This window comes from Papaver somniferum, chromosome 8 (assembly GCF_003573695.1).
Source record: "Papaver somniferum cultivar HN1 chromosome 8, ASM357369v1, whole genome shotgun sequence".
Lineage (NCBI taxonomy): Eukaryota > Viridiplantae > Streptophyta > Magnoliopsida > Ranunculales > Papaveraceae > Papaver > Papaver somniferum.
The window spans coordinates 3,670,634-3,697,314 of record NC_039365.1 but is presented as its reverse complement, the minus strand read 5'-3'; the positions used below and the strand labels follow the sequence as shown (position 1 = coordinate 3,697,314).

Here is a 26,681-nt window from a genome sequence, read left to right as displayed (position 1 = left end):
ACCAAGATGTCGTTTGGGCTGAAGAATGCAGGCGTCACATATCAGAGGTTGGTGAGCGATATGTTTGAGGACCAAATACACAACACCATTGAGGTCTATGTCAACGATATGCTAGTAAAAAGTCGCCTAGCCAAGAATCACATCCGAGACCTGCGGGAAATTTTTCGAACGATAAGGCTAACTAGCGACTCACAGTTGGTAATCCGACAAATTACGGGAAAATATGCAATTCACGATCCAATTATGCAAAAATACTGGAAGCTCGCCCAATTCTATATCAACCAGATCCCCAGCATCAAATTCCTCCACATATGCAGAAAATACAATCGCCACTCGGACGCACTGGCATACATCGCCTCCCAGCTCGCAGACCCAAGTGTGGAGGGAATTCGTGTGATGACACTCCTCGCCCCGTCCATACCAGAGACACCCGAGATATCTATCGACGTGTCTATCAATACGGAAGATAGATATCCAGACGGAGATTGGAGAAAGTCGATTCATTCGTACTTGGAGACAGGCGAGTTACCCAAGGGGGGACCCGAGATCAACAAGACCAAAAGCAAATCGTCCGCTTATGAGTTAAGAGATGGAATCTTATACTGAAAATCGTACTTGGGGCCCCTCTTAAGGTGTTTGAGCAAGGAAGAAGGCCAGCAAATACTGAACAAACTACACTATGGGGCAGCCGGAAATCACAGCTCGGGACGAAGTTTGTCAGCGAGAGCGAAAACGATGGGATACTTCTGGTCGTACATGAATGATGATGCAAAACAAATGGCACGAGCTTGCGAAGAATGTCAGCGATTTGGTAAGAAGATACATGCGCCATCTGTAACTCTAAACTCGGTGGTAAGCCCTTGGCCCTTTGCCAAGTGGGGGATCGACATCGTGGGGCCATTACATGTGGGATCGGGGTAGTGAAAATACTTAATAGTAGCGACGGATTACTTCACTAAATGGGTGGAGGCGGCACCATTGAAACATATCCGTGACAAAGACGTCTTCAGGTTTATTTGGGAGCACATCATATGTCGTTTCGGAGTACCCGCGGCCGTCGTCTCAGACAACGGAAAACAGCTCCAGGGAGAAAACATCGACCTACTATTTAACACCTACAACATCAGAAAAAGCAAGGCTACCCCCATATACCCTCAAAGTAATGGGCAGGCCGAGATCACAAACAAAACTATCGCCGATAATATGAAGAAAAAATTAGATGGAGAGTACGGTAATTGGTGCGAAGAACTCCACAATGTTTTATGGGCCTATCGAACCACTCGAAGGAAAGCAACAGGGCTATCACCTTTCATGCTAACCTATGGAACCAAAGCGATACTACCAACTGAAGCAATGATACCCACCACAAGAACTGAAGCCTGGAGACGAAACATATCGGCAGATCTAATATTGGTCAGGCTCGATGACTTGGAGGAAACAAGGGAGATGGCGTTGCAAAAAATGGAGAATTACCAAAGGAGATTACAACGAGAATACATCAAACGAGTTCGACCAAGATAGTTTCAACCGGGGCAGTTAGTGTTGAAATATCTAGCCGATTGGGAACGTGACAAAAGGGGCGGTAAACTAGCGGCAAGGTGGGGCAGACCATACACAATCGTATCTCAAGCTGGCGAGGGAGCTTATCGATTACTCAAACCTGACGGCAAACCCGAGTCAAAACCGTGGAACGCTCAACATCTGAAACGCTATTACCCATGAAGGGTTCGAGGAAAACAGGAAAACATACTTGTCATTCATTTCTTTAAAACCGCGAGGGGTATGAAATATGACATGAGCGACCAATGGTCATTTGTACTCGGGGCAAAGCCAGTGAGGAAGTGCCGAGGTGACTTACACTCGAATGGTCATTCGTACTCGGGGCAAAGCCAGTGTGGAAGTGCCGAGGTGACTTACAGTCGACTGGCTATTCGTACTCGGGGCAGTGGCAGTGTGTAAGTGCCGAGGTAGCCAAAGGGTACTGGTGGTTGGTAAATCAAATGTGCAAGTAGCGAAATCAAAAGAGAAAGGGGGTAATTGTAAATTAAGTAAACTAGAGTTTCTTTTTTTTTTGGAGATCAAGATTAGAATTACTGACCTTATTTGCAGCGTTCCTTTGACCTTCATCCGAGTGATTTCCATTAGCAGCCATTTGAACTTTCTCTTCTGCTATTAGGGGATAAACGATATACGGTGTTTTGGTAAGTAGTAATGGTTTTGGTTTAATTCCTAGGGAGATGACCATTTCCGAGTTTTTGAATGTTTGATATTTGGGATTGGAAGATTGCAGACAAGATATCCTGGTTTCCTAAATGGTCCATTTGATTTTTATTCTATTTTATTCCTGAGAATATGCGCGAATTGCTCAGATTTCGGATCTAATAGTTTAGGATGAAAAGCACCACCACTATCACAAAACAAGGTTACACTGCAAAAACAAGGGTTAGTGCCTCGCCATCCTTAAACAAAATTTAGCTGATAAAAACAAGAAGAAAAATTAAGAAAGACAAAAGAAAGAGATTATATCACCAGTTTAAAATTTCCAAAGGATTATAGTTAAAAAGATTTTTGGATTCAACAGAATTGTGCTTTGAAATCTAGTCTCAATGTAGCATTTTTGTGGACCACGAGGAAATCACCCCCGAAGAGAAACCACGATCTATAAGCTAGAACCCAGAAAGGGGTTTCACAAAAAGAGAGTTAGTGATTACTATTTACAGACTATTACAGTTGACAACCCAGAGGTTTCTGTGAATCAGACTCATTCTTGCAAGTTTGTAGCTGGTTCTATTTGAGTATGAGCAGATTCAAAATCAAATTCCTTCTGGATTGTAGGGTGTGCCATCCGCATCAGTTATGAGAAATCCCCCTAAATGTACCAGTTCCCCATTCCTTTCAAAATCTTATGTGAAACGACACAGGTGCATGAACTCGAAGGGCTGTGCTGTGGTTGGAAGCAAGCAGTCAAACACGGGCTTAAGCGCATCAAGGTAACTAGCGATTGTACTTCAGCAATTTATCAAATCAAAAAGGGATTAGTCGTGAAGAAAAAAAAAATAGGAAATAACAATAAATACTCAAATCACATGAATTAGACTAGATTTAGAAGTAGACTATTCTGAGATAGTGCATATGTATAGAATCTGTTGTCCACCTCTTTGGCACCTCAATACATATGCCTTATCTCAGAATAGTCTATTTCTGAATATAGTCTAATAATACGATTAATCAAATCCTTCATGTGCCTTGAGTACTTATTATTCTTTCTTATTTTTCTCTTCACGACTAATCCTTTTTAACTTGATAAATTGCTGAAGTACAATAACAAGTTATCTTGATGCGCTTAAGCCCGTGTTTGACAGCTTGCTCCCAACTAGCACAGCCCTTCGAGTTCATGCACCTGTATCGTTTCAGGTTCAAAGGAAGCAGCAACAACAACTACAACTTTAATCTTCCCATCATTGGTATCGACTTCTCTGACAACACAGCTGTATCCGGTGGCAGTCCCCTATAATCAGATGCCGAAGTAATACAAATTAAATTAATTTTATAAGGAAAAAAGCTCTTAGTCACCGTCATTTAACTTTATAATATCTGCATATAATAAGCTTTCCTCGTTTGTTCAACTTGATGTTGGGTCAACCCAAAAGACGATGCAGAAATATCAACAGTCTCAAACATAGATAACATGAGAGGGTAAGCAAGACTGTGTGAGCTACCCCAAACCAAGATTTTTCAACATATGTATTTTTGGACACAAAACCTAACAATTTCAGGGGTGCATCATGCACAAGATCTAGTTCAAAGTGAGCTTTGTCAGGGTAAGGCAGAAATACGCATTCCAACTGTGGCTCCTTAAAGATATTATATTTGGCTGCAAAATAGTCCAAGAGGGCTTGAGAGACACAGAGTTCCAATCCTAGATTAGGTTCTCTTAGAAAAGTTGGTTTCACAATTTTGTTACAAACCAAATCTTGGTTGGGCGGAAGAGTCTCAGTTTTTGACTTAGGCAGAAAAGTAGGCACATTTAAGTTGTTTTCATGTGTAAGATCATTGGTAGCATCACATACTCTCCCTAAGAAACATGTATATCATGCTCATGCTCATAGAACAATTCATCAAGCTCCAGTTCATAAATATTATCATCCAAAGCTGTAGTCTCATGCACAAGAATATCAGAAGAAACTTCACATCATGACCTAGGCAGGGAATTAGATTCATTTTTAAGCTCAAAAATATCACTATGCAGTCTAGTTTTTCCCAAGTCAGAAACAACTAGTGTTCTATCATGCTCGCAGTCATTGAACAAATTAACAAGCCCCAATTCAGAATCATGACTATCCAAGGTTCCCACATAAAAAATGGTTCTTTAGTTGCAATTCTATTCATTGCAATCCTTATGTTACAGCATCAATTTCTAGCCAATAATCTTGAGTTCATCATTCATGGCAACTCATTCTTTTTCTTAACGCAGAAAGCTTAAAAGTTATGTAACAAAATAACACAATCAAGATTTATGCACAGTATCTCAAATCTTATCAAACTGAAACATGAACACTTGCAAATATCCCATATATCCTGGATTAAAAGAACAACTCTAGAGCACATGACATGAACATCAATAAAAACAAAGAAAAATCTCTGGATGGAAAAGAAAAATCTGTTACCTGCTCCTCAAAGTCTTAACGCAACTATACAGATGAAGAACTCCTGCTGCTCCTCTCAGTCTTTCTGCATATAAAGAAAAAACAGAAAAAATAATTAAAACCCATATCGATTGACAACAAAAGTTGATTGATAAACAAAAGAAAACAATCGGTTGGTTTACTTCAACAAATTGAAACCCTAAACCCAAACAGAAGAAGAAACCCTAGAAATGCAAGAAAAAAAAATCTGAAGACGAAACGAAAGGAGGAGAAATAAAATAGGAAACTGCTTACTAGAGGTGGTAGTTCTCTCGACGGAGAGGTGGTGATGGAGGTGGTTCGATGGTGAGTACTGAGTAGTGGTGGAGGAAACTGGTGAGAGTGAGAGAAGCGAAAGAAGAAAGGAGATTTGAGTGAAGATGCTGAGTTTAAGTAGTTAGGGTTTTAGTTTTTAACGGCTAGGATTTATTAGGGTAATACGAATCAAGGGTCTGTATTCACGTCTGCTTTCAATTTTATTTTGCATTCCTCTGAAAAGCAAGGAGCCAGATTTTATTGAAACTACCTTCGTTAGCATTAGTTCTTGGCGGGAAACGGTTTTTGCATATCGGAAGTGAACACCAATTCCCAGAATGACAGGGGCCATCCCTAGATGCATAATCTTTTTCCTGATTATCAACAACTTGATCAGCATTTGCACTATGTCCTGTGAGAGCAGCAGCAGCAACGACACTGCCTCTACTAGCTGTAATTTTAGGCCAGCAACAAAATTTGCCGTTCGTGTTTAAACAACATCGCCCAGGTTTGCACATGCAATCTCCCAAAGTTACTCTATTTGTTCTTTGACCGACAAAGAAGCCAGTAGCTACCAGATGACGGTACGCAGTAACTATTGATACTTCCAAAAGGCAACTAGTGATGGTAAGTAATAATAAAACAAGTTTTCGCACATTGTTTGCCATTGATCCTGACTTCCCCTCAAGCTATAGCTTCCTGTTGTTTCCGTCTTTCTCCATTCCACAAATTCCCTTATATAAGAGAAAAAACTAGGAGGTTTTGGAGCACAAAATATGTGGCACAAACTGACTTTAAATGTTTATAATCAAGCAAGCAAATGATGACTCGATTAGTTTCAAATTTCAACATGATTTCAGTTTGAGTTCCCAATACGCAAATCTCTACAATGCTAGCAAGGTTCTGACGAACTCTACATTCACATGCAGAGGACAATTTAGACCAGGTTCAATCCTTCCTCAGTACAATGGTAAATTAAATAGATATAGTACTTCGACAGCACACAAATTGCAAGATGAACAAAACACTTCAAACCCGCAAGAAAAAAATGAAGCTTTGAAAAAAAATTGGCTCTGTTTCTGAATATGTACCTGCCAAAAGATAGATGGGCACTAGTGGTGTGAATTACTACCAGGAATCACTGAAAATTTAAAAGAAACTGCCTAAAATATCATTCTTCTTCGCAAACTAACAGTGCATATATACCATTTTGACACTCTAATCATACAAGCTCTCTACACTGTGACCTTGAACAGAGAGGAAAGCAGGAGAAAGAAAACATATGTTACATACTCGAAGTTGTTAAACTATCTGTTCACTTTTTTTTAACGACACTCGTAGTTGTTAGCTAACTTCTACCAATACAAGAATGTTCACAACAATAAGCTGGAGAGGTGAGGAACCTCAAAACACAAATACACAAAAAAAAGAAAAGATTTATCGGAAAGAAATTCCAAATAAAGAATCGGTTATTATGCCCTTTTTCCTTACTGCCACCTTTTCGAGGAGGAGGAGGTGGTGAGCTTTGCTGAAGAGCTGCTGCCAAGAGCTGCTTTTTTTGCACCTGAGACGAGAATCAATATAAAATCAAATCGAATACAAAGGACATGGTAAACTGGAAAGTAGAATGACATCCTTTGAATTCAGTAAATGCTGAACGTCATATAATTTGGTCCTCTAATTCTGACACTCTATTCAATACTACTGAGGTTTTACAGAAGTTTAAACTTAAACCTAGCTACTAGATTAGTTTTGATAAGCGACCTCATAAACAGATCGTATTGAAGTTTGACAAGGAGAGGGACTTAGTAATTTTTTATCTGTTGAGTAAATCAGTAAAGCTGTAAAAGTTTTACTATATTTAGGATACTCACATGAAACGGGAAATTTAAATTTCGTATTACTAATGAACTACATTTGTAATTCAAGCTCATGATTACCAGTCCTGGGTAAGAAAGAACAAGTATTGGTAAATGCAAAAATATACATACTTGTTGGGGCCTTAACAGTTTCCTTGGTAGCTGCTGGTCGAACAGGTGCTGAAACTGCTGTTTGAAGTCTGCTTGCTGATGGTGGACGGGGAATTTTCGTTGGTGCTTTAACCCTGAAGAATCAGCTTTCAAATTAGAAAAAGGATATACGAGTACCTCAGGTGATCTGTTCGTAGTAGCATAGTAAGATAAATATGTATGGTACTCCTAAAACCCCAAAGAATATACTCACTTTTCTGTGCCTGTAGTCTCTGCAGGTTTTGCAGTTTCAGGAAAAAGGGTTAACTCGACTATGCTGCTTATTGAGCCATCAGTTTCAGTTCCCATAGAAAGGCCACCATCAGAAATGTCACTCAATCTTTCCTCAGATTCCACATCACCAAACCCTAAGAGGTCTCCATCCGCAGAAAAGTCTTCAACACCATTCACTACAGCAAGTTTAGACTGCCGGAAAAACTCCTTATGGTGCTTGAATTCATCCAATGATTGCTGAGAACCAGTTTCAGAATGCTTATCACTGTATTCCGAGCAATTATCCTGATCCGACGCTGCTTTTTCAACAAGGCCAGCTTTCGGTAATCTCCGACTTCCCTGTGCACTAAGAGAATGTCTCCTCGGGGAGGCTGATCCATGTCTCAACGAGTTTAAGCCGCGCTTTTCACCATTGGTGCCAGACAAGCTTCTGGAATCTTTAAGCGATTGCAATCGTTCAATCTCATCATCTTTCTTTGCTACTATCTCCTTAAGTGATGAGACCTGATCCATTAGTTCTCTAACTTCTCTTCCCTCTTTGTTACTCTTTGCAGCACCCAGCTCAACCCCAGAGACCCTTTCGGCAAACTTCAAGGTACTTAGAGTCTCAGAATATGAATCAGCATCAGGGTTAAGTTGTACAAACATGAGAGTCTTTGCCTGACCACCTGTACCAGAGAAAGGAAAAGAAACAATGTCAAAGTCGGAGGAAAGAACTGTAATCGCAATTTTCCGGCTTCGAGAGCAGAAAGAGTTGTGTCTATCGATCCTCTACACTTTATCCAAAAGATGCCTGTTGAATCATTGATAGCTCGCATTTAACTTACCTAGAGAGCTCTGAAGCACTTGAGTTAGTTTGCTATTTCTGTAAGGTACATGACCATTCTTCTGAGACAGAGCAAAGATAACGTCGCCAAGAGCAGAAAGTGATTTGTTAATGTATTGCGCTTCCCTGAGTCTGTCTCCAGTTACCTCTGAGCGATCAACTCTTTCGCTTCCAGCAAGATCCACTAAATGAAGACTACCACGCAAAGTAGCCTCTGTCTCCAAGTCCGTACCACGTACATGAACCGTAAGAACACTATAGACACATAAAAGTTGTAAGACCCCACAACCATGAGCCAATGTTATGATGAATACTCAAGAACATGTACAAGTAATGAATAACATACCTGTGTGATCTACTACTTCTTTCATTAAGAGCAGTGGAACCTACAGCTCGGTTTGCTAACCCAATTTGCATTAACTCAAGGACATCAGACGTAGAGTTAACAGGGTGCATGCTAGCATCAGGGACAGCTAACCCATTGGGTTGTGAACTGGTCCAGATCCCAAGTGTGTGCTCATTAAGGAAACAAGTTAGCAATATAATAAGAAATTGAGACATCTATCTGCAATACTTGTATACAAAATATATGAAGGATATCTTTTCTGAGAACCTCCCGTTTGTAGTAAATCACGGACTTGTTCGTTATAAATCTCAACCATTTGAACACCAACTTCATATAAGAAAGAGCTTCTTCTATTCTGGGATATTTGGAAAAGATCATTTAGCGCACGGTAATTGACACCCCAGTCCTTCCGCGATGATGCATCAGGCCCAGTCTGCAAGAATGAAATCACCACTCAGATACGCTATAAATTAATGACATCGACAATAATCTCGAACATGGAACAATCGAGGAAAGTTCATTTACCATTGTGTATGTCTTCCCTGACCCAGTTTGACCATAGGCAAAGATGCATACATTGTAACCATCAAGAACTGATCGTATTAACGGTTGTGTGTCCAAAAATACTTCCTCTGTTAGTAATGGAAAAGTACAAGTCAAACTCAGATAAAAGACCACAATAACCAAGTTGAATAAAAATGTACGGATCCAAATCTTTGATCAGCGACAGAATATGCTATTTTGTCTCGTGCCCTATATACAAACCCATTAATTTTTGGCTACCCAATTACAAACCCATTAACAGTAGTAAAATGGAAGCGCAGACAAAAATAGCTGAACTAACAGAATAACGAAAACTCATTATGTCATCCCTCTCACCATTAGCAAACATGTAGTTAATACAAAATAAGATCTAACCATATTTCGTATATTAAATCACCCCAAATGTGATGTGTATGAAAATTTAAAATGTGATTGAAGAAAACTCCATTACCTTGAGTAGTTTGCTGACCATAAACCTTGTTAAACTTGAAGGAGCGATGACTATCTTTCCCCTGTTTGGAAGGATTTGCAACAACCAACTCTCCGTTTTCGCCAATATATTCTATGGTTGTCTGCTTTTTGTTCTGTCCAGATAAAAAGGGCCGTACACGACAGTATACTCTAATATTTCCTACGAAAGAATAACCATAAATAAGCAAAACAACACCAACCATTTAAGTGGTAGAAATTATAATTTTCTATTCTAAGTTAAGCATTGGTACCTTTTAAGTCTTGAACCTCATTGTACAGCCTTCTGTTTTCTGTAAGAACCATGTGATAATTTTCAGCCGCATCTGCTAATCCTTTAAGCTTTGTCCCTGCAGTGCGGGCAAGATAGTAACAAGTGAGGAAACTGTACACGATTGCAAGATCGCGAATCATATAACAACTAGTTCCGAGTTTCCTACCCAAGCGACCAAATTCCTCTGCGTAATTCCTTTGAACATTGATAACTTCTTGCTTAATGGACTCAGAAGTCTGCCTTAGTTCCTGTAGAGTTCACAAGCTTGAATGAGGTACCAGACTTCAATAATCACAGTGCAAAAGCTGAGAAATGATAAGGAATTACCTGAAGAGCCTGGAACTGGAAATCCATGAAACTCTGGTATTTTTGTTCTTTCTTGTTCCACTTTTGAGCTTTGGATTCAGAAAATGCCTCTAGTTGTGTCTCCTTATTTTTAGACTCTGCCAAAAGGGACTCAAGCTTATTCAACTTCTGATCGAACTCAGCTTGAGTTTCTTTCGCCTGTTCTTCCAATTGTAGGGAACGTTGTTCGTAGTTTTTCTTGGTTATTTCCAATTCTTGTCTCAGAGTTGATATTTCAACCTCAGTCTGATCCTTCTCTTTCATTAATCTAACCACATCATGTTCTTCTTGTTTCTTCCGCTCTTCCATTTTGGTTTTCTCATTCTACAATTAACAGGGATAGCTTATTTTACAAGTCCGTTTGGAAGTACCTCAACAACAATACTTACGTATCATACTTAACAGAATAAGAGTAACGGCGAAATGGACCTTTAACTGCTGAAGCCTGTTCATTGCAATCTGCAACAAGAAAAATTAGGCAATTAATGCTAAGTATACTAAAGGACTGTGGGATATAATGATATAAAAGATAACCTTCTGAATCTAGATATATGACTCGGGCTTTGGCAATTACCTGGGTCTCTTCACTAGTCCCAGTTGCAAGGGTTTCAAGTACTCTAATTCGAGATTGATACTTATCTTCGCGAGACTTGTACAGATTGTTTTGCTGCATGTCAACATCACAACTTATATATTTTAATCAGCAATGAAACCACTCCAGTACGAGGACAAAAATAAGTTTGTAAGTAAGTATATTACACTTCTAATGTGGTCTGCTTGAGTTGCAATTCGTCGCTCAATTTCTAACATAACTTTCTTCAAAAGGATTGATACACGCTGCGCAAAAAAAGCAAGTGCCTCAGGTTAAGGATTTTGTAAGGAGACCTGTGTTTCAATGAAGAAAGGGGAAAAACATATTAACTCTAGTGCATGCTTTACTAAAACATCAAAGTATCTTCTCACTGGCATACTTGAGGTATTTCCCCATTTTTCTTTTCGATGCACTCATCTAAGATTCCACGAATGACACTCAAAAGCGATTGAGTTGGGGCGTTCTGCAATGAAGACGCTAAAAGAAATTAGGAACTCATCCAATAGCTCTCAAACATAAATAAAACTAAGAAACATATGAAACCTAATTACATGAAAGGAGACGAGATATTTACATCCAAACTATTTGATTTCATCATTTCAGATATTTTAGATTCAGGAAGATCAGCATAACGTCCTTCTTTCAACTGAAACACCTCATGAAACTTATGTCCAACATGATGTATCAATGCAGCTGACGGTTCTACAAAAGAAAATAGAAGACAAGGTCAAATTATGAGCACAGATTATTTCTGTATATATAAACATACCCTGGTTGCATAAAAACTCTAATGCTGTCATGAAGTTTGTTTTCTCTTTAATTGAAATTACATCTTACTTATTCAGACACAAATCTAAAACCAAATACCTGATGCAACATGACTTCGCAAAACACGCTTGAATTTTGAGTCTTGTGTATTCTTCCGTCTCTCATCTGTAGACCCCAAAGAACTATGTCCTGGAGGAGAAATATCCAGTGAACCATCAAATTCTGCTCCTGATAAGCTCCAGCTCCTCCTTCCAATGTTTGGACTTCTGATCGAAGATGAACATGTGACTTCTCCAGGGATTAAACTAAACTTTTCCTTAACTGCCCAGAGACACTCCAAAACTGGTTTCATAGATCCCTGCATTTTAGCCATGAGAACGAGAAAGATCGGAGAGTGAGATGCTTGAGTGTTAAAAATTAAAAGTGAAAAGATGAATAAATAAATTCAGGAAAATGGAACTGTATGAGTTATCTGACTTTGTAATGTCTGAATATATACACTAAAGTAAATTGTAAGATAGATGAACAAGCTACGTATGTTGAATGCATAAACAAACAAGGATTTTCACTGTCCGTGAGAAGCAAGTCTTACGTTGTTACTGGCACGAAATTTAAGATACTTGACAGATTCATCCACTAAAGGATAAGAAAACACTGGAGTATGAGAAGTTCAGTTCATAAATAAAACAGCACTACAGGAGTACCTGTTCTAGGTCTTGCAAGTCAAACTTGGGCAATCCCATATCATACATAGCCTCCAGAAACCTTGAAACACTCTCCAAATATGACTCCGAAGAGAAGTTTGAATTATCAACCTAAAATTTACAATACATAAACGTGAGAATCACATCTACTGCAACAAACTTACATATCAAAGTTTTATACAACAATATGAAACTATATTTTGGGCAAGACTAACCTCATCAACAGATTCCAGACTCAGCCTGTTCAAAATATTATCAAAAACAGCCCCATTGATCAGATATTCTCTGAGGTCCTCTTCAGAAGCATCCAATGGGAGCTTCGAACCAGGGACCACATCATGTAACCACTCCACTATTTCTGCTCGTCGCTTACCTGCGTAAGAAATCACTATTTTAATTTTAATGTGTAAAAGTGATAAGAAAAGAATTACACACGTCAGTAGTTTCCCTTACTTTCATTGGTTCCCATTGTTGGTTTCCCATTAACAAGATCTCCATATCGGAATTCAGAATCCATGACACTACTTTTGGAAGAGGCAGCTCTGCTAACTGAAAAATCGGAAAATAACTATACTGCAGTCGATATCAAGGCCCTTTATCCAAGATAAATAGTCCCCTCCACATAGAACGAAGCATCAACAAATTATTTGCTACATGCATAGCTCAACAAATGTAGAATTCCTGAAACACACATGTTGTCAACGGATCATCTCCATCTGTGAAATATTCAAATATACGACATATGAGTTTCAACAGATAAATGGAAGGGAAAAAACCCATTGAAAAGACGAAGTTGCTCCATTTAGATCAGAAAACTATTAGATGGTGCAACAAGAAATCATAATATATTATAAAATGGTTATTAGATCCGAAGTAATGGTGTATAAGTACAACTGCAAAAGTCTTTGTTTCATGTACCACATATTTTGAGGGATATCACTGATTGTGATGCAACCGAACGACTAGCCAACGAATGTACATATCAAACTTGTGCCCATTTTTGTTCACAAATTGGTCTACACATTGTCTAATGTACTATCACCAAATTCAAATCTAAGAGATAAACGGACACCATCTTCAAGATTTGCAATAACCTTTAAGCAATGGGAGCAGTCCATAATGCCGATACTTCTCTCTAGTCTCTAATTTTTTACACATGATGTTATTAAAAAATTATGCAGAGTTCTAACCAAATTTTCCACTTGAGTATAAATGTCTAATTCAACATACCTGCAGAGATAGTCCTTCTTCAGTGCCCAAAATTAAAATAGATTACTCCTTCGACAACCCTTTCAGCTACTTCAGATTACAGTTGAGACGGCAAAATACAACTGTAAAATTAATCACAACAACAACAAAATCAAGTTAAATGCTGCTTAAACCCTAAGACTCGAGGCATTTCCTGTGGTCAACTGAAACATTGCCTGAATCCTTCAAAAATCAAAACTTACACGACAAACAAACAACAAATTTGACAGCCACTTGACAAATTCTTCTAGAAATGACAATATCAAAAAAAAAAATCCAAAATTCTTAATTTTCTTGAATTTTCAAGGGAAATGGAGCTAAAATACAAAATTCCTAAACCAGAATACAAATAAAACCCCCTAATTTTCACAAAAATGAAACCTTTAATGACCCAAAAACCCTAAATTTTCCAACAAAATCCAGGAAACGATTAAAAAAAATCCCCAACTTTTTGGAATTGAAAAATGCTTTAACCCCACAAAAATGCAGATCGATTTTGTACTTACAAACCCAACCATTTCTTGAAACCAGATCCATAAAAAAACCTCAAAAAAAGCTAAACAAGAAGTAACATTGCAGAACATATACCTCAGAGAGAGCTTGAGATTGATCAAAATTTAAGGTATCCTGAGTAGAAAAGATTGAATTTTGATGATAACCCAGCGATTATTGCAACAAAAGAGGGATGGGTTTACAAATGGATCTTGAGATATCCACCTCCCTATAGCTCTATCTAGGGTCTTTTTCTATCTTCTTTCTTTCCCTCTTCTTCTGAAACCTCAAACTTGCTCCGAAATTTCAGAGGAATTGCTTTTCTTTTTCTTGCGACAGACACATGAAAAAGACAAATTTGCCCCTCTTCCTATAATTTTCAAAATGATGCGTGATTGAAAATGACGAATCTACCCTTGGTTTTAAATTTTGAAAATGATTTGTTGATAATGTACTTCTCGATAACGTTGTTGTATAATTGATGAAGTCAATTTTTGTCTTATAATTGATTAACGTTGTTTTAAACTTTTGTGCATAATTGTTATCGTCTTAGAACGAGTTTCGAGTTCAGGACACGAATAATCATTGAAATAATCCGATTAGCTGTGGAAACTATGATTATCGAGGCTTGAAGGGGTTTTGGAAATTCATTTCAGAACTTTGTGTTTTTTTTTTCTTGTATAATTATTAATTTGCATTTTTTAAACTAGGAGGGTATAAATCCTAATGGTCAAAAACATAATATCATTACACATGATTCACGATTGAAGTAGTTGTTCTATTGAGTTTATTGGTTTGGTTGGTTGAGTTAACGTGTATCCACACGTTTAATCGATTTAAGTGTGCACATTTAAGGGCAGTTACCGCGTATTGCCGCTTATTCTTCTTTTTCATGAAAAACAAAAAGGCCATAATCAAAGCATATATATATATATATATATTTGTAAAGTAATTCACATTTATTTCTCTCTTCTTGTTCATATGATTTGACTATTTCTAAACTCAACGTTGTACTATTATAGCAAAATGATTAAGAAAAAAGTAATGAATGAAAACCTTATCTAATTTAGACTCTTAATCAGACAACAACATATATTTGGGAAAAATTAGTTTCCATTTGTTTTTGTTCTTATTTTTTTATTGTCAGCTGGAATGCTGACAAATTTCGAACTCAAATCATTTTTGGTGGAAATTAGAATATTGACGATTTTGAACTCAGGTCATCCATATAGTCTCGACTGCTAGACTCTTTGAATTTGATGTTTTGGAGCTTATGATGGTAAAATGAGTTCAAAAGCCAAAAGGGTGGCAAAATCTATGGTCATTCTCGTACTTGGAGGGCCATTTATATCTTATTTCATCAGCCATATTAAGAAAAAGAAAAATCAGACAAAAAAAAGAAAAGAAATCCTTAAACCTAATTAACAATGATAAAAAAAAGGCCTGTGGCTAAACTACAGGGGCACGACCTAACCCTTTTCCAACAACCACGTCTCCAAACACTTTAGTTAGTGGTAGAATTAGGGGCTTAGTTTCTGGCACGTCTAATAGGTACATTTTTTTAGACCTGTCCATGAACAAAATTGATTCCTGAAACAATAATGTGCAGCATAAAAGAGTATCATTATTCGACAGAGAAATAAAGTAAGAACAGGCCAAAACTCAGAGATGGCTGTGCACAATAATTTGAGTATTAATCATACCAAAGAATTATTCACACAAAATGGTTGAATGTCAGGCAGTAAAAATTTCAGGATAATCAGTTTAAAACTTGAAGGAGACGGTAAAAAAAGAAAAAAAAAATGGTTCACCCCAGACAAGCTGAACTTTAGCTTCTTATTCTTATAGGGAGCAACAAAATGGCTGCAAGCATAGTCTGGGACAGAAGCTTTTGTCTCTATATTTAAAATTCAACGGCAGGCCAAGTCAGTTGCCTCAGTTGCAGCCAAATGTCAGGCTTCTAGTTGTATTTATACTTCTGTTAACAAGTCAATTCACAAACAATCTTAAATTAAGATGGATGGCGTCTTTTTTATTCCGGTGTGGTGTGACAAATGTAGCTACAACCTCTGATTTTCATTCTAAGACAAAAACTCACACGGTGTGATGCATGAAAATTCACTAATCAGCCAGAAGAAGAGATATCTTACCCAATTTAAGATATTTACAGATTTGATTGGGCAATTGGACGCGGTGCTCGAATTTTCCTGGTTAGAGCCTCTTGAACCAATGAAATGATAAGCTGTTAATCGGTGTAAACACTAGATGAGGGTTCAAGAAAATAATCGGAGAAAGATATGAAACAATGTTTGTTTTCTATTCTTAAGTATGAAGTGTAAAATAGCCACCTACCTCTCCTTTTTTATTAAACATATGTGCAGAAGCATATCCACGCCCACTAGCCGCACACGGACTTTCAATCTGTTAAACCACAGATGAATCAGCCTTCAGATGCTATACTGCAAACTAAAAGAAGAACGAACACAACTATTTTGTATACTTGCCACATATAGTATCCATTCATCAGCTCTAAATGACCGGTGAAACCACATCCTGTTAACCGATGACAGATAAATTGGTCAGATTATTCATTTTTGAAGACAACTTTGCACATTACAAGCTTGAATCACGCGGTGATTGTGATCAGCAGTGAAAATAGTAGATAAGGACTTACGAGTGGTCCAAACTGAGTGCTAATGTCTTCACACCGTTTTCATAATGTGGATTTAAGCTTATTGCACTGAATATAAGATCTGAAGTATAAGCAACCACACATCTGCCAATTAAACCATTCATTATAGATTGATAAGTATGTAAATTACACGACCATCAAGAAATAGTGAAGTTCGAAAAACTCATATCCACAAGGTTTTAAATGAACCATGTTAGTCATTGGTTCGAAAGAAATCTATATTGCCATCGCTGGATAAGTATAACACTCACCTATGCAAAGCCAGGTCATCTGAAAGCTTTCCTTTTACCTTAAACCAGTACCTCATACTGCATAGATCAGATATTTATCGGAATAGATGTTGTACATGTAAAGTAGAAGTGATTCAAAAAGAGACTCAGTTATAGTAAACTGCAATGCTAAATCTGACAATAAACAAACCAGATGAATCAGATCTAACCTTGGTGGTGCTTTAGTTTGGCTACTGTCAGCTTTCACACAAAACTTTATATCTACAGGCCAAGGAACGTAAGAATCGAGATTCTCCCGATGGTCCCTGTTACTACTAATTGTTAGAAATTGGAGATTTCTTCAGCAAAAGAGAAAAGAAAGCACAAAAAGATGGAATGTCTATCTGATGATACTGCAGTCTTTCTAAGAAACATAAAGGAGACAGGACCATGTGCAGTGAAGGTATAAGATTATGCAATGACAAAAAAAAATACACTAAATAACAAGAAAAAGACCTGGGAAAAGGAGGAAGATGAAGACGCCTCTCTCGCAACTCTTCCATTGTTAGAAGCTGCAGTTAAAAATTTAATTTCAACCACCGTAAAGGGTCTATATATTATTTAAAAAAGTCGATTCACGAACCGTTTCTGGAGATGGAACAGATGGCATTGTAACTTCCTGGTGTTCGCACCCGTTTTCGTCTTTCTGTATAATGAATTTCTCCTCAAAGTGAAACCAATAAGCGTTTATTTTACATCATTGGATGACATCATAAAAATGTTGAGCTTCAGAGACAAACTAACGAAATTGCATCTGCAACAATATAACTTATGGAATTGTACAAAAACTGAGGACAACCATCTCATAGTGCCACGTGTCTCCTTTAGTTTCAAATCTCTACTTCTGCTTTGGTTAAAGACTATTCTTTTATTGAATCTACGATTTTTCGTACTACATCGAATTTAACATATGTATTTAAGGGATAACCATATATAATCAAGTTTTCTTCCTCCTAGAGAAACAAACTCAAGCCTCAATAGGCATTATTCTAGTTATCTGCCCTTCGTTCGAGTGCTCGGTATCAGGAGCAACTGACATGAACTAGATTCAGTTTCCAGAAGCGATGTGCCAAAAATATACAAAATCTAATGATGTAAAGAATCTGATTTTGTTTCCTGATTATGCACCAGCACTCTTTTATTTTTATAGAAACCAGCAAATTTGAGTGGTACAAGGATCCATCCCCTATCAACTAGTACTCGAAGAGAAAATGACATTTCATTTTGTTCTTTCAGGTCTCAACTACTCACTGAGTAGTGATGATGTTAGGGGGAAGAAAAATAGTAATACTATTACCAAATAAAGTAATGAACAGCTTGATAAGCGAAATAATTGAACTGAACAATAGAATAATAGAATCACATTACCTGAAATGAAGCGAGCAAAGTGAATATGACATTTCCATTTTGTATTGCATCTACTCTTCGGGTAGCGAAGCTATTCCCATCACGCAATCGATGAACCTCATATATAACTGGTACTGCAGTGAAATATAATCGATTATATGAAAACAGTTTTAGAAGTTAGCCACCCCAAAGAGACGAATAAGGCGTGCTCACTGAAAAAATAGTAACACACTAAGATCAACTGAATCAATGGATCCAGACACTTGGTGCCTTTTTGCACCATGCTAGAAGTAAGAAACTGAAGTTAGCAAACTAGTGTCTCATGCTAGATAGCATATGTCAATTTAACATGAAAAGCACCAAACACAGAGTACTTCCAGTATACCTCAGCAAATAAATGTCTATGAATTTTGTATCAAAAGCAAAACTTGATTTACGACCTGGTGAAGGGCTTAACTTAACATTTCATAGTTTTGAGAAGTTCTTAGTATTGTAAAACAGGATACACCTGATATAACCTGGCTACTTGAAGGCAGTCTAGATGTTAACACACATCTCATACAGCTGAACTAAGCTTCGACAGGACGAACACAAATAAAAACTACCAGAGTTAGGAACTAAACTTACTGTTTAGATTCCCAACAAGTAAGAAATAACTGTGCAAACTATGTACAAATTTTCCACAATCAACAGTCTTTGTCGCGGCAGCCAGTGACTGCAAAGGTAGACAAGTTTCAAGATTCAGGGTATGATATACCGATAACAAGAATTCCCAAGATGAAAAAATGATGCCACGAATAAACCAAGAAGGAAGGTCATAAACACACTTGGATAAAATCAAGTGCAAGAAATTAACAAACTCAGTTCAAATTTTACTTCAAACACAAATCTAGGAACTATAAACACCAAACTCACTACTATGTGCACCAATATTAGCTTGCTAAGAAGACAGTAAAATGGGAAGTATAACAGAAATGGATAAAGCATACCTGTGCAATCAACTGTCCCCCAAAAACCTGTGCAAACGTTGGAGCTTCAGGCAATGTGAATCCCCGGAATATATTTACCTACACCAAAAGCCAAGAGAAGTTATTTTTCAATAAAAGCAAATTAACGCAGTTCTCTTACTCCTTGGGATTATGAGCATATAATGAAAGCTGTAAAGGAGCTCAAATTCCATTGAAGAATCCAAGGAGACTACAAGATGTACGCACGGAACAATCATAACACAAACAGACTTTCAACAAACACAAAATAGTTAAGGAAAGTTCAGTACATACATCAATTGGTTCCAACTGCAGTACACGTTCCACCATTGAGAGTCCCTCATCTTCTGCTGCCCAGATTGATTTTGGCTGCAGCAACGTACTATATTCACTGGGCAACATCAAGCAGGTTAGCTGCCACCATAGATCATCAGTTAATCATTTTTGAAACCAATTACCTATATCGATTAATGTCTTCATATAAATTAGAGGTAATTTACAAATAAGCAGATACCTTAGTTAAAGCAATCACATCAGCCTCGTGAGAGGAACTTACTGCCCCTGTAAAAACAGTATCATCAGTAAAATATCTTAGAGAAAGAGTTGTAACACAAGTAACATGCACTACTTGCTCTTAGTGCTCCAAATGGTGCTAGGTTACTTTCAGACTCCTGATCGAATTCCAAATATGATAACCTTATTAGCGGGGAAAAACATGGTCTTTGCTGGGCATCAAACAAACACTATCAGGTGGCAATTTCAATTTTCAATTTCTTACCATGACCAAAGTAATCATATCTTTTCAATTGAATTTCTGAATGATCTTCATTCTCCACATTAACTGACACACCGCGAACTTCCACCTACGAGAGACTCCAGTTCATAAAACCCCAATTCATTCTACAGTTCTCAAATAAAACCAAGCAGACGTACAAATTTACCTCACCCTGCCAGATGAAGTAAATTCCATACTTAATTTCTCCTTCTCGCCCAACATACTCACCTGAATCTACAATCAATTTTAATTCATTTCAAACACACAAATTCAATCCCTATAAGAAATTGAAGGGAAATATTATTGACTTTAACTCGAATTTACATTGAAAAAAATAAACAAAACGCAAATTGAGTTCTTACTGTAATGTTTGAACTGGATAAGTTGGGCAATCTTATGCACTGATGAAGTTGGGAGCCTTTGTAATAACGGAACGTAAGATAGAAACTCGATTACTGCTCTTCACCAAAACATCAAAAATTAGATAAAGTATTATTAGATCAAACAAACTCAGAGACATACGATATAAGCAGAGTCAACACATACGATATAATGATGATAATATACCTGATTCGATCTCCATTACTGAGCTTACTGTCGATTACAGAGAGTCAGAGACGAAGTCTATGCCTATAGTATTTTATTCCTCGCTAAATTAAGGCATATGACACTTAATTGGAGCCTATAGCTACGTGACAAAATAGAATTATTAAGAAGTAATTTCTAAAAATCCCTTATCCACTATTTATATTAATGCTAATATGTCCTTGTTAAATTAATGTTAATTCGAATAATTAAATAATATTTAATCAAGTTAATCCTGAAATTAACTTTCACTAATGTATAATCAAAACTTGTAAAATTTTTAATTTTTTTTTGAAAGATCCAGAATTGGTTGATGTTAGTGCATAACTACACAAGACACAATTGAAGCAAAGATGATTTGATTCACTTGAATCGGTTCATGAACTTTATATCCACGGTTTGCATACTGCATTCCTAAGTCTTTATAAGTTTAAGTTCAGAAATCATCTTCAGATATATAACCTTCTTAAGTTCGCACACTAGATTCGCGGACTTAAGCAACCGGGTAGAGTTTACAAACTCCAGCAAAAAATCTCGGCAAAGACTTTCCGCCGGTTCGCGGACTAGCATTCACGCAACTAGTTTTTCAACTCCAGCAGAATTTCTCGGGATGAGAAGTTCGGCAGTTCGCGGACTGTTCGCTGACTTGGAAACAAGCCATTCTTCCGGTTTCTCTTGATCAACAAAGTTCGCAAACTTTGGTTCAAGGGATAGGACTTATGCACATATGTGTTTCCACAACCATACTTATGTCCATCATTGGTTATGTAATCTAAACTCTCATTCCAATCATTGAAACATTCTTATAGGACGTTATGTAGTTGTTACACCACTTCTCGTCAAAGCAATTTTCAAGATGATTGAAACATACTAGGTTCAAGTCTATATATATAGCATACGACTTTTTGTCTCAAGAAGTAGGAGATAGAGTAGATAGACTTTTGAGTCATATATAAGTTCAAGTCTTCACATACCTTTTTGTCGAGAAGTTCCATCGGTTCATTGAGTAGTTCTTCTACTTGTATGATGAATCTCCATGAAGTCCTTGAGCTCAACTACACTTTTTATCCTAGTCCGAGACTTATCTATAATAGACTAGAAATCGAGACTTATAGTTTTGATCACTAACATTGACAAACATGCTTGAGATAGCAACGCATGCGAGTTCGACCAAGAAATGCTCTAACACATAATCGAGCGACTTTTAACATGAGTTTTGATTCACTAAAATATGACAACCAAACTTGACATACCAATGTTTGGTGGGTTCAACCGAGCAATGCTCTAACAATCTCCCCCTTTGTCAATTTTAGTGACAAAACTCTTATATCATATGGATAAACAAATTACAAGAATTCATTACAATCCGCTTGATTCCCGATTCAACAGCACAGTAAAACTGCTTACATTCAATCCTTGAAAATGTCGTTGTTGACATTATAATAACAAATCTAATATTCCCCCTAAGGAAGATAGGTAGATGTTCAATCCGTACGTCTTTGTTATACCAATTTATATGACATGTTACTCCCCCTTAGTTTGTGCTTTCACTCTTTCGTTAGATAAAACATTCAAGTACCGATGTTCTTTTCCCTAGCGATGCCAATCAATATAAAATCAACGCCAGCATCACCTGTTTACTCCATATATTTCTCCCCCTTTTTGTCACGAAAATGACAAAGAAACGAAGAAATAAAGGACAGCATGAAAAGAATCTTACAAATCTCAGAATAAACTTGCAAACCTGTAGAGTTAGGCACGAGGGTTCCACACATCACGTTCTGATAACCAATATCAAAACTGAAAATACAAGTAGTCTTATTTTGATATGTTACCAAGGAAACAATTGTCCGAAACAATTTTTCCAATTTATTTTAGCAAACCAAAAACAACTAAGAACATTAGTCCCTTTGCTAAACTGATTGTTCAAAAACAACCGCTTAAGTCGATAAGACCAAAATAAAGATAAACTCCATTTTTCTCATCAGGTTCTAATTATCCATAAACTTAGACCTTTCAATTTTAAACAAGACAAGTACTAGGTTAGTTAACTAGCTTTCCTTGTTTAGGCATTCGATTAGACTTGAATAACCGAAACCTCACTTTGATAAAACAAACTAAGATCAGAATTAACTTACTTTCTTATCCGGAATAGAATTGGACTAAACAACTCATCCCGTACACAAATTATTTCGTTAAGCCATAAATGATTCATACAAACCAAAATAAATCAACTTGCATAATTATTCACCTCAACCGGAAGCAATTGAAACAACATACCTGGATGAAGTTCTGAAGAGCCAACTGATAAGCAGAAACTTTGTCTGATGGGAATAAGCTACCAAGAATCAACTTTTGTACCGAAACCGTCTGACTATGGGAGGCAAGGTAACAATAGTTGCGAGTGTCTGCCATAGTATAAATGCCAAGTCCACCATCCTTGATGGGTAAAGTAGCTAAACGTTGTTGCAAAGGCCCAAAACTTGCTCCATCACCAGTGATTAAAAGTCTCAAATACTGAAATACATGATCATCAAAAAGTTCCGTGGCTTGCTGTAGAGCTGCAGCGTTGGTGGTACGTATAGTAAAATACAATCTGGACACACCGGTACAGTTGCGAAGCAGTAACATCTCACTCTGGGTGTTCTTGAGTTTTTTGATGGTGGACATAAGTTGAATAGTCTTGCGAACTCTACTCAAAGCCATGTCACTGATGAAATTCAAATCCAGACTCACTGGCCCTCCCAAAAGTTTAACCCCATTGGTTGGCCTGCCAATATATCGAGGGAAAACATTTTCTTCAAAACTTCTAGGATCAGCAGTAGGCCGAAAAACCTCTGTTTTCTTTATATTAAGATGTAAACCTCTACCATGCCCCACAGACTCTATGATACTAAGTGCTTTGGACACCTCAAGAGTATCTCCAATAATAGTCCCATCATCGAGGTACCAGGCATGCAAATAAAGTTTGAACCGAGAAGCAATGGTTTTCACAAGTGGATGGAGTGTCAAAGCAAACAACAAAGGACCAAGTGGGTCCCCTTGCTGAACACCAAGTCCATGAAAATCAACAGACTAGACTGATTTGGAAAAACTTGATGTTTCTAGACTAGCAAAACTTGCTGGAAGACTTGACTTTGGATCAACCCAAAGAAACGATGATATTTGGGAAAATTGAAAAAATGTCCCAATATGGGGAGCAATGTTGGAAATCTGTCCCAACGTTAAAAATAGTTGGAAAAATGCCCTATTATGTTAACTTTGTCATCCAATCCAGTTAAGTCACATGTGTAAAGCCACGATCACCACCAGAACCACTAAAAAAACCACTGTCACCACCCCCTGAACCTTAAACCCTGAACCCTCAACCTAAATCCTGAATTTTAAACACTGAAACTTGAATTATGAAGGGGCGTTTTTCACGTGTGTGGGCTGACACATGTGACTTAACTGGGTTTTTGACAGAATGTGGCATTTTTCCAAATTTTTAAATGTTGGGGCAGATTTCCAACATTGCACCCAATATTAGGGCATTTTTCCAATTTTCCCATGATATTTTTGATCTTAGAAACCCAAGATTACCAACTTGGACGAAAATGAAATTGTTGATGCAAGGAAATCCCAGTGAACCAACAACAATGTATATTAAATGGATAGAACAACAAAAAAAGTTGTTGCTAAGAAAACTGTTGATCAAAAAAATATCGAAGAGTACAGTTGTTGAAACAAATCACAATCCAGTTATATGTGATGAATAGTCAAAAAAATAAAACTGCCCACCGAGAAGCTAAGAATGATAATGAGTAGTGAATAAACAACCACTGTCAGATCTTCAATTAGTTTTCTATAAACTGATGGCTTATAAAATTAACCAAAACACTTTACAGAGATAGAAAAAACAGGAAGAAAACGATCTTCACTTCCTTACCTTGGTTTTAAAAAAATTGATTATTTTCTATAAAGCTTAGATGAGGATTAATAGTAACCTTTAGTGCTTACTATTGATTTAGGAACAATAGGATCCATTTAATCAATCTAGGTTTGGTATCCTTCTTAGATAAAAGGTATTTCAAAGCAGCATGGCTTGTATAGATTATGATCTTAGATCCTAATAGGTAGGACCTAAACTTATCCAAGGCAAACACGATGGCTAAAAGTTCCTTCTAGGTAGTTGTGTAGTTCATTTGGGCATCATTCAGAGTTTTGCTAGCATAATAAATCACATGAAGTAATTTGTTTTCTCGTTGTCCTAAAACGACGCCTATAGCATAATCTGAATAATCACACATAATCTCAAAGGGTAGGTTCCAGTTAGGTGCCTGGACTATCGGGGCAGTAGTGAGTAAAGTTTTAAGCTTCTCAAAAGCCTCTAAACAAGCATCATCAAAGACAAACTTAACATATTTTGCAAGCAAATTGCAAAGAGGTCTAGAAATCAAGTTAAAATCCTTAATGAATTGAAGGTAAAAACCTGCATGCCCTAGAAATGACCTAATATCTTTTACGGTTTTTGGGACATGTACAGTCTTAATAAGGTCAACTTTGGCTTTGTCTACCTCTATACCCTTTGAAGAGACGATGTGCCCTAATACAATTCCTGATTTAACCATGAAACAACATTTTTCCCAATTAAGAACTAAATTTTTTTCCTTACACCTAGTCAACACTAATGTCAAATGATGCAAGCACTCATAAAAAGATGAACCAAACACTGAAAAATCATCCATAAAGACCTCTAAGAACCGTTCTACCATATCAGAAAATATGCTCATCATACAACGCTGAAAAGTTGCAGGGGCATTACATAGCCCGAAAGGCATGCGTCTATACGCAAAGGTACCAAAGGGACAGGTAAATGTGGTTTTCTCTTGGTCTTCTGGGGCAATAACGATCTGATTATAATCGGAGTAGCCATCTAAGAAGCAATAGTGACTATGTCCAGCTAATCGCTCTAGCATTTGGTCGATAAAAGGAAGGGGAAAGTGATCCTTCCTTGTGACCTTGTTCAATTTCCTATAGTCAATACACACATGCCATCCCGTGGTCACTCGGGTTGGGATTAATTCATTATTATCATTCTGGACTACAGTGATACCTGATTTCTTGGGGACAACCTGAACAGGGCTGACCCACTTACTGTCTGAAATTGGGTAAATAATACCCGCATCTAACAACTTAAGCACCTCTTTTCGAACTACCTCTTTCATGTTAGGGTTCAGTCGACGTTGCATCTCCCTAGAAGGTTTGGAGTCTTCCTCTAAATGAATCTGATGCATACACACAGTAGGAGTTATACCCTTAATGTCTGCTATAATCCACCCTAAAGCTTCTTTATTGTCTTGAAGTACATTTACTAGCCTACTTTCCTGATCACTATCCAAATTGAAAGCTACAATTACAGGTAAAGTCTCAGATGGGCCTAAAAACACATACTTTAGAGTATCGGGTAGTGGTTTAAGGTCCAACTTTGGGGGCTCTTCTAAAGAAGGAATTAGGGTGGTTTCAGAAACTGGTAACGGTTCGAACCTAGCTTTCCATCTATCAGTGTCTAACACATGGGTAGAATCTAATAGAGCATTCACCTGTTCAATAGTGCTATCGTCGTCAAAATCTAAACCAAAATGGGATAGACAACTTTCTAATGGGTCTTCAGACAATATGTTTAGTAATGACTCCTGAACTAAGGCTTCTATCATGTTCACCTCCTCAACACATGTGTCATCTAGCTCATGAGGTTGCTTACTGACATTAAAAATGTTCATCTCCATAGTCATATTGCCAAAAGATAAACTCATCACACCATTTCGACAGTTAATGATCGCATTAGACGTAGCTAAAAATGGGCGACCTAAAATCACAGGTATATGGTTCTCTGGGTCAGGGACAGGTTGGGTATCTAGGACCACGAAATCCACTGGATAAATAAACTTGTCGACCTCAATAAGAACATCCTCGATAACACCTCGAGGGAATTTAACAGACATATCAGCTAACTGCAGTGTCATCTGAGTAGGTTTCATTTCACCAAGTCCTAGTTGTAAGTATACATGGAATGGCAGTAAGTTCACACTGGCTCCTAAGTCAAGTAAACATTTTTCTACCCGGAAGTTACCTATTGTGCAAGCAATGGTAGGAGAACCTAGGTTTTTGTACTTTGGAGTTGTGGTGTTCTGAATGATTGAACTTACGTGACTAGCTAAAAAGGCTTTCTTATGGACGCTAAGTTTTCGCTTTCGCG

General features: G+C 37.4%; 2 protein-coding genes and 1 long non-coding RNA gene across 10 annotated transcripts; all 3 read right to left on the bottom strand.

Annotated features, from left to right (window-relative positions):
• Positions 1 to 2,513: 2,513 nt before the first annotated feature.
• On the bottom strand, positions 2,514 to 5,037 carry LOC113306925. The gene is made up of 3 exons (XR_003338903.1): positions 4,941 to 5,037; positions 4,668 to 4,731; positions 2,514 to 3,508 (listed from the first exon to the last, which is right to left on the bottom strand). It is a non-coding gene; the product is annotated as an uncharacterized LOC113306925 (long non-coding RNA).
• A 1,045-nt stretch (positions 5,038 to 6,082) lies between these two features.
• On the bottom strand, positions 6,083 to 14,095 carry LOC113304240 (kinesin-like protein KIN-14J). Of its 2 annotated transcripts, none has more exons than XM_026553305.1 (22): positions 13,886 to 14,095; positions 13,280 to 13,380; positions 12,503 to 12,765; positions 12,265 to 12,422; positions 12,050 to 12,160; positions 11,445 to 11,703; positions 11,152 to 11,279; positions 10,957 to 11,040; positions 10,745 to 10,822; positions 10,560 to 10,652; positions 10,415 to 10,444; positions 9,968 to 10,309; positions 9,807 to 9,888; positions 9,621 to 9,716; positions 9,350 to 9,529; positions 8,881 to 8,987; positions 8,610 to 8,788; positions 8,356 to 8,520; positions 8,011 to 8,264; positions 7,164 to 7,851; positions 6,932 to 7,044; positions 6,083 to 6,504 (listed from the first exon to the last, which is right to left on the bottom strand). In XM_026553305.1, exons 3-22 carry the CDS (start codon positions 12,564 to 12,566, stop codon positions 6,428 to 6,430), a joined length of 3,288 nt encoding a protein of 1,095 aa, XP_026409090.1. In that variant the 5' UTR covers positions 12,567 to 12,765; positions 13,280 to 13,380; positions 13,886 to 14,095; the 3' UTR covers positions 6,083 to 6,427. The 2 variants fall into 2 exon arrangements, with proteins under 2 accessions (XP_026409090.1, XP_026409091.1); XM_026553306.1 differs by having other exon boundaries at positions 12,503 to 12,730.
• A 998-nt stretch (positions 14,096 to 15,093) lies between these two features.
• On the bottom strand, positions 15,094 to 20,487 carry LOC113306578 (acyl-CoA thioesterase 2-like). Of its 7 annotated transcripts, none has more exons than XR_003338694.1 (18): positions 20,426 to 20,487; positions 20,221 to 20,313; positions 20,025 to 20,092; positions 19,862 to 19,946; positions 19,598 to 19,644; positions 19,378 to 19,497; positions 19,087 to 19,164; positions 18,725 to 18,812; positions 18,119 to 18,231; positions 17,334 to 17,396; positions 17,207 to 17,262; positions 16,921 to 17,016; positions 16,733 to 16,789; positions 16,464 to 16,565; positions 16,294 to 16,342; positions 16,142 to 16,210; positions 15,940 to 16,009; positions 15,094 to 15,379 (listed from the first exon to the last, which is right to left on the bottom strand). XR_003338694.1 is itself a non-coding variant. In XM_026555509.1 (18 exons), the coding sequence occupies exons 1-17, from the start codon at positions 20,439 to 20,441 to the stop codon at positions 15,954 to 15,956; spliced, it is 1,278 nt and encodes a 425-aa protein (XP_026411294.1). In that variant the 5' UTR covers positions 20,442 to 20,487; the 3' UTR covers positions 15,094 to 15,379; positions 15,940 to 15,953. The 7 variants fall into 7 exon arrangements, 3 of the variants coding, with proteins under 3 accessions (XP_026411294.1, XP_026411293.1, XP_026411295.1); XM_026555509.1 differs by having other exon boundaries at positions 15,940 to 16,031; XR_003338695.1 differs by lacking the exon at positions 15,094 to 15,379 and adding an exon at positions 15,430 to 15,767 and having other exon boundaries at positions 16,290 to 16,342.
• Positions 20,488 to 26,681: the final 6,194 nt, after the last annotated feature.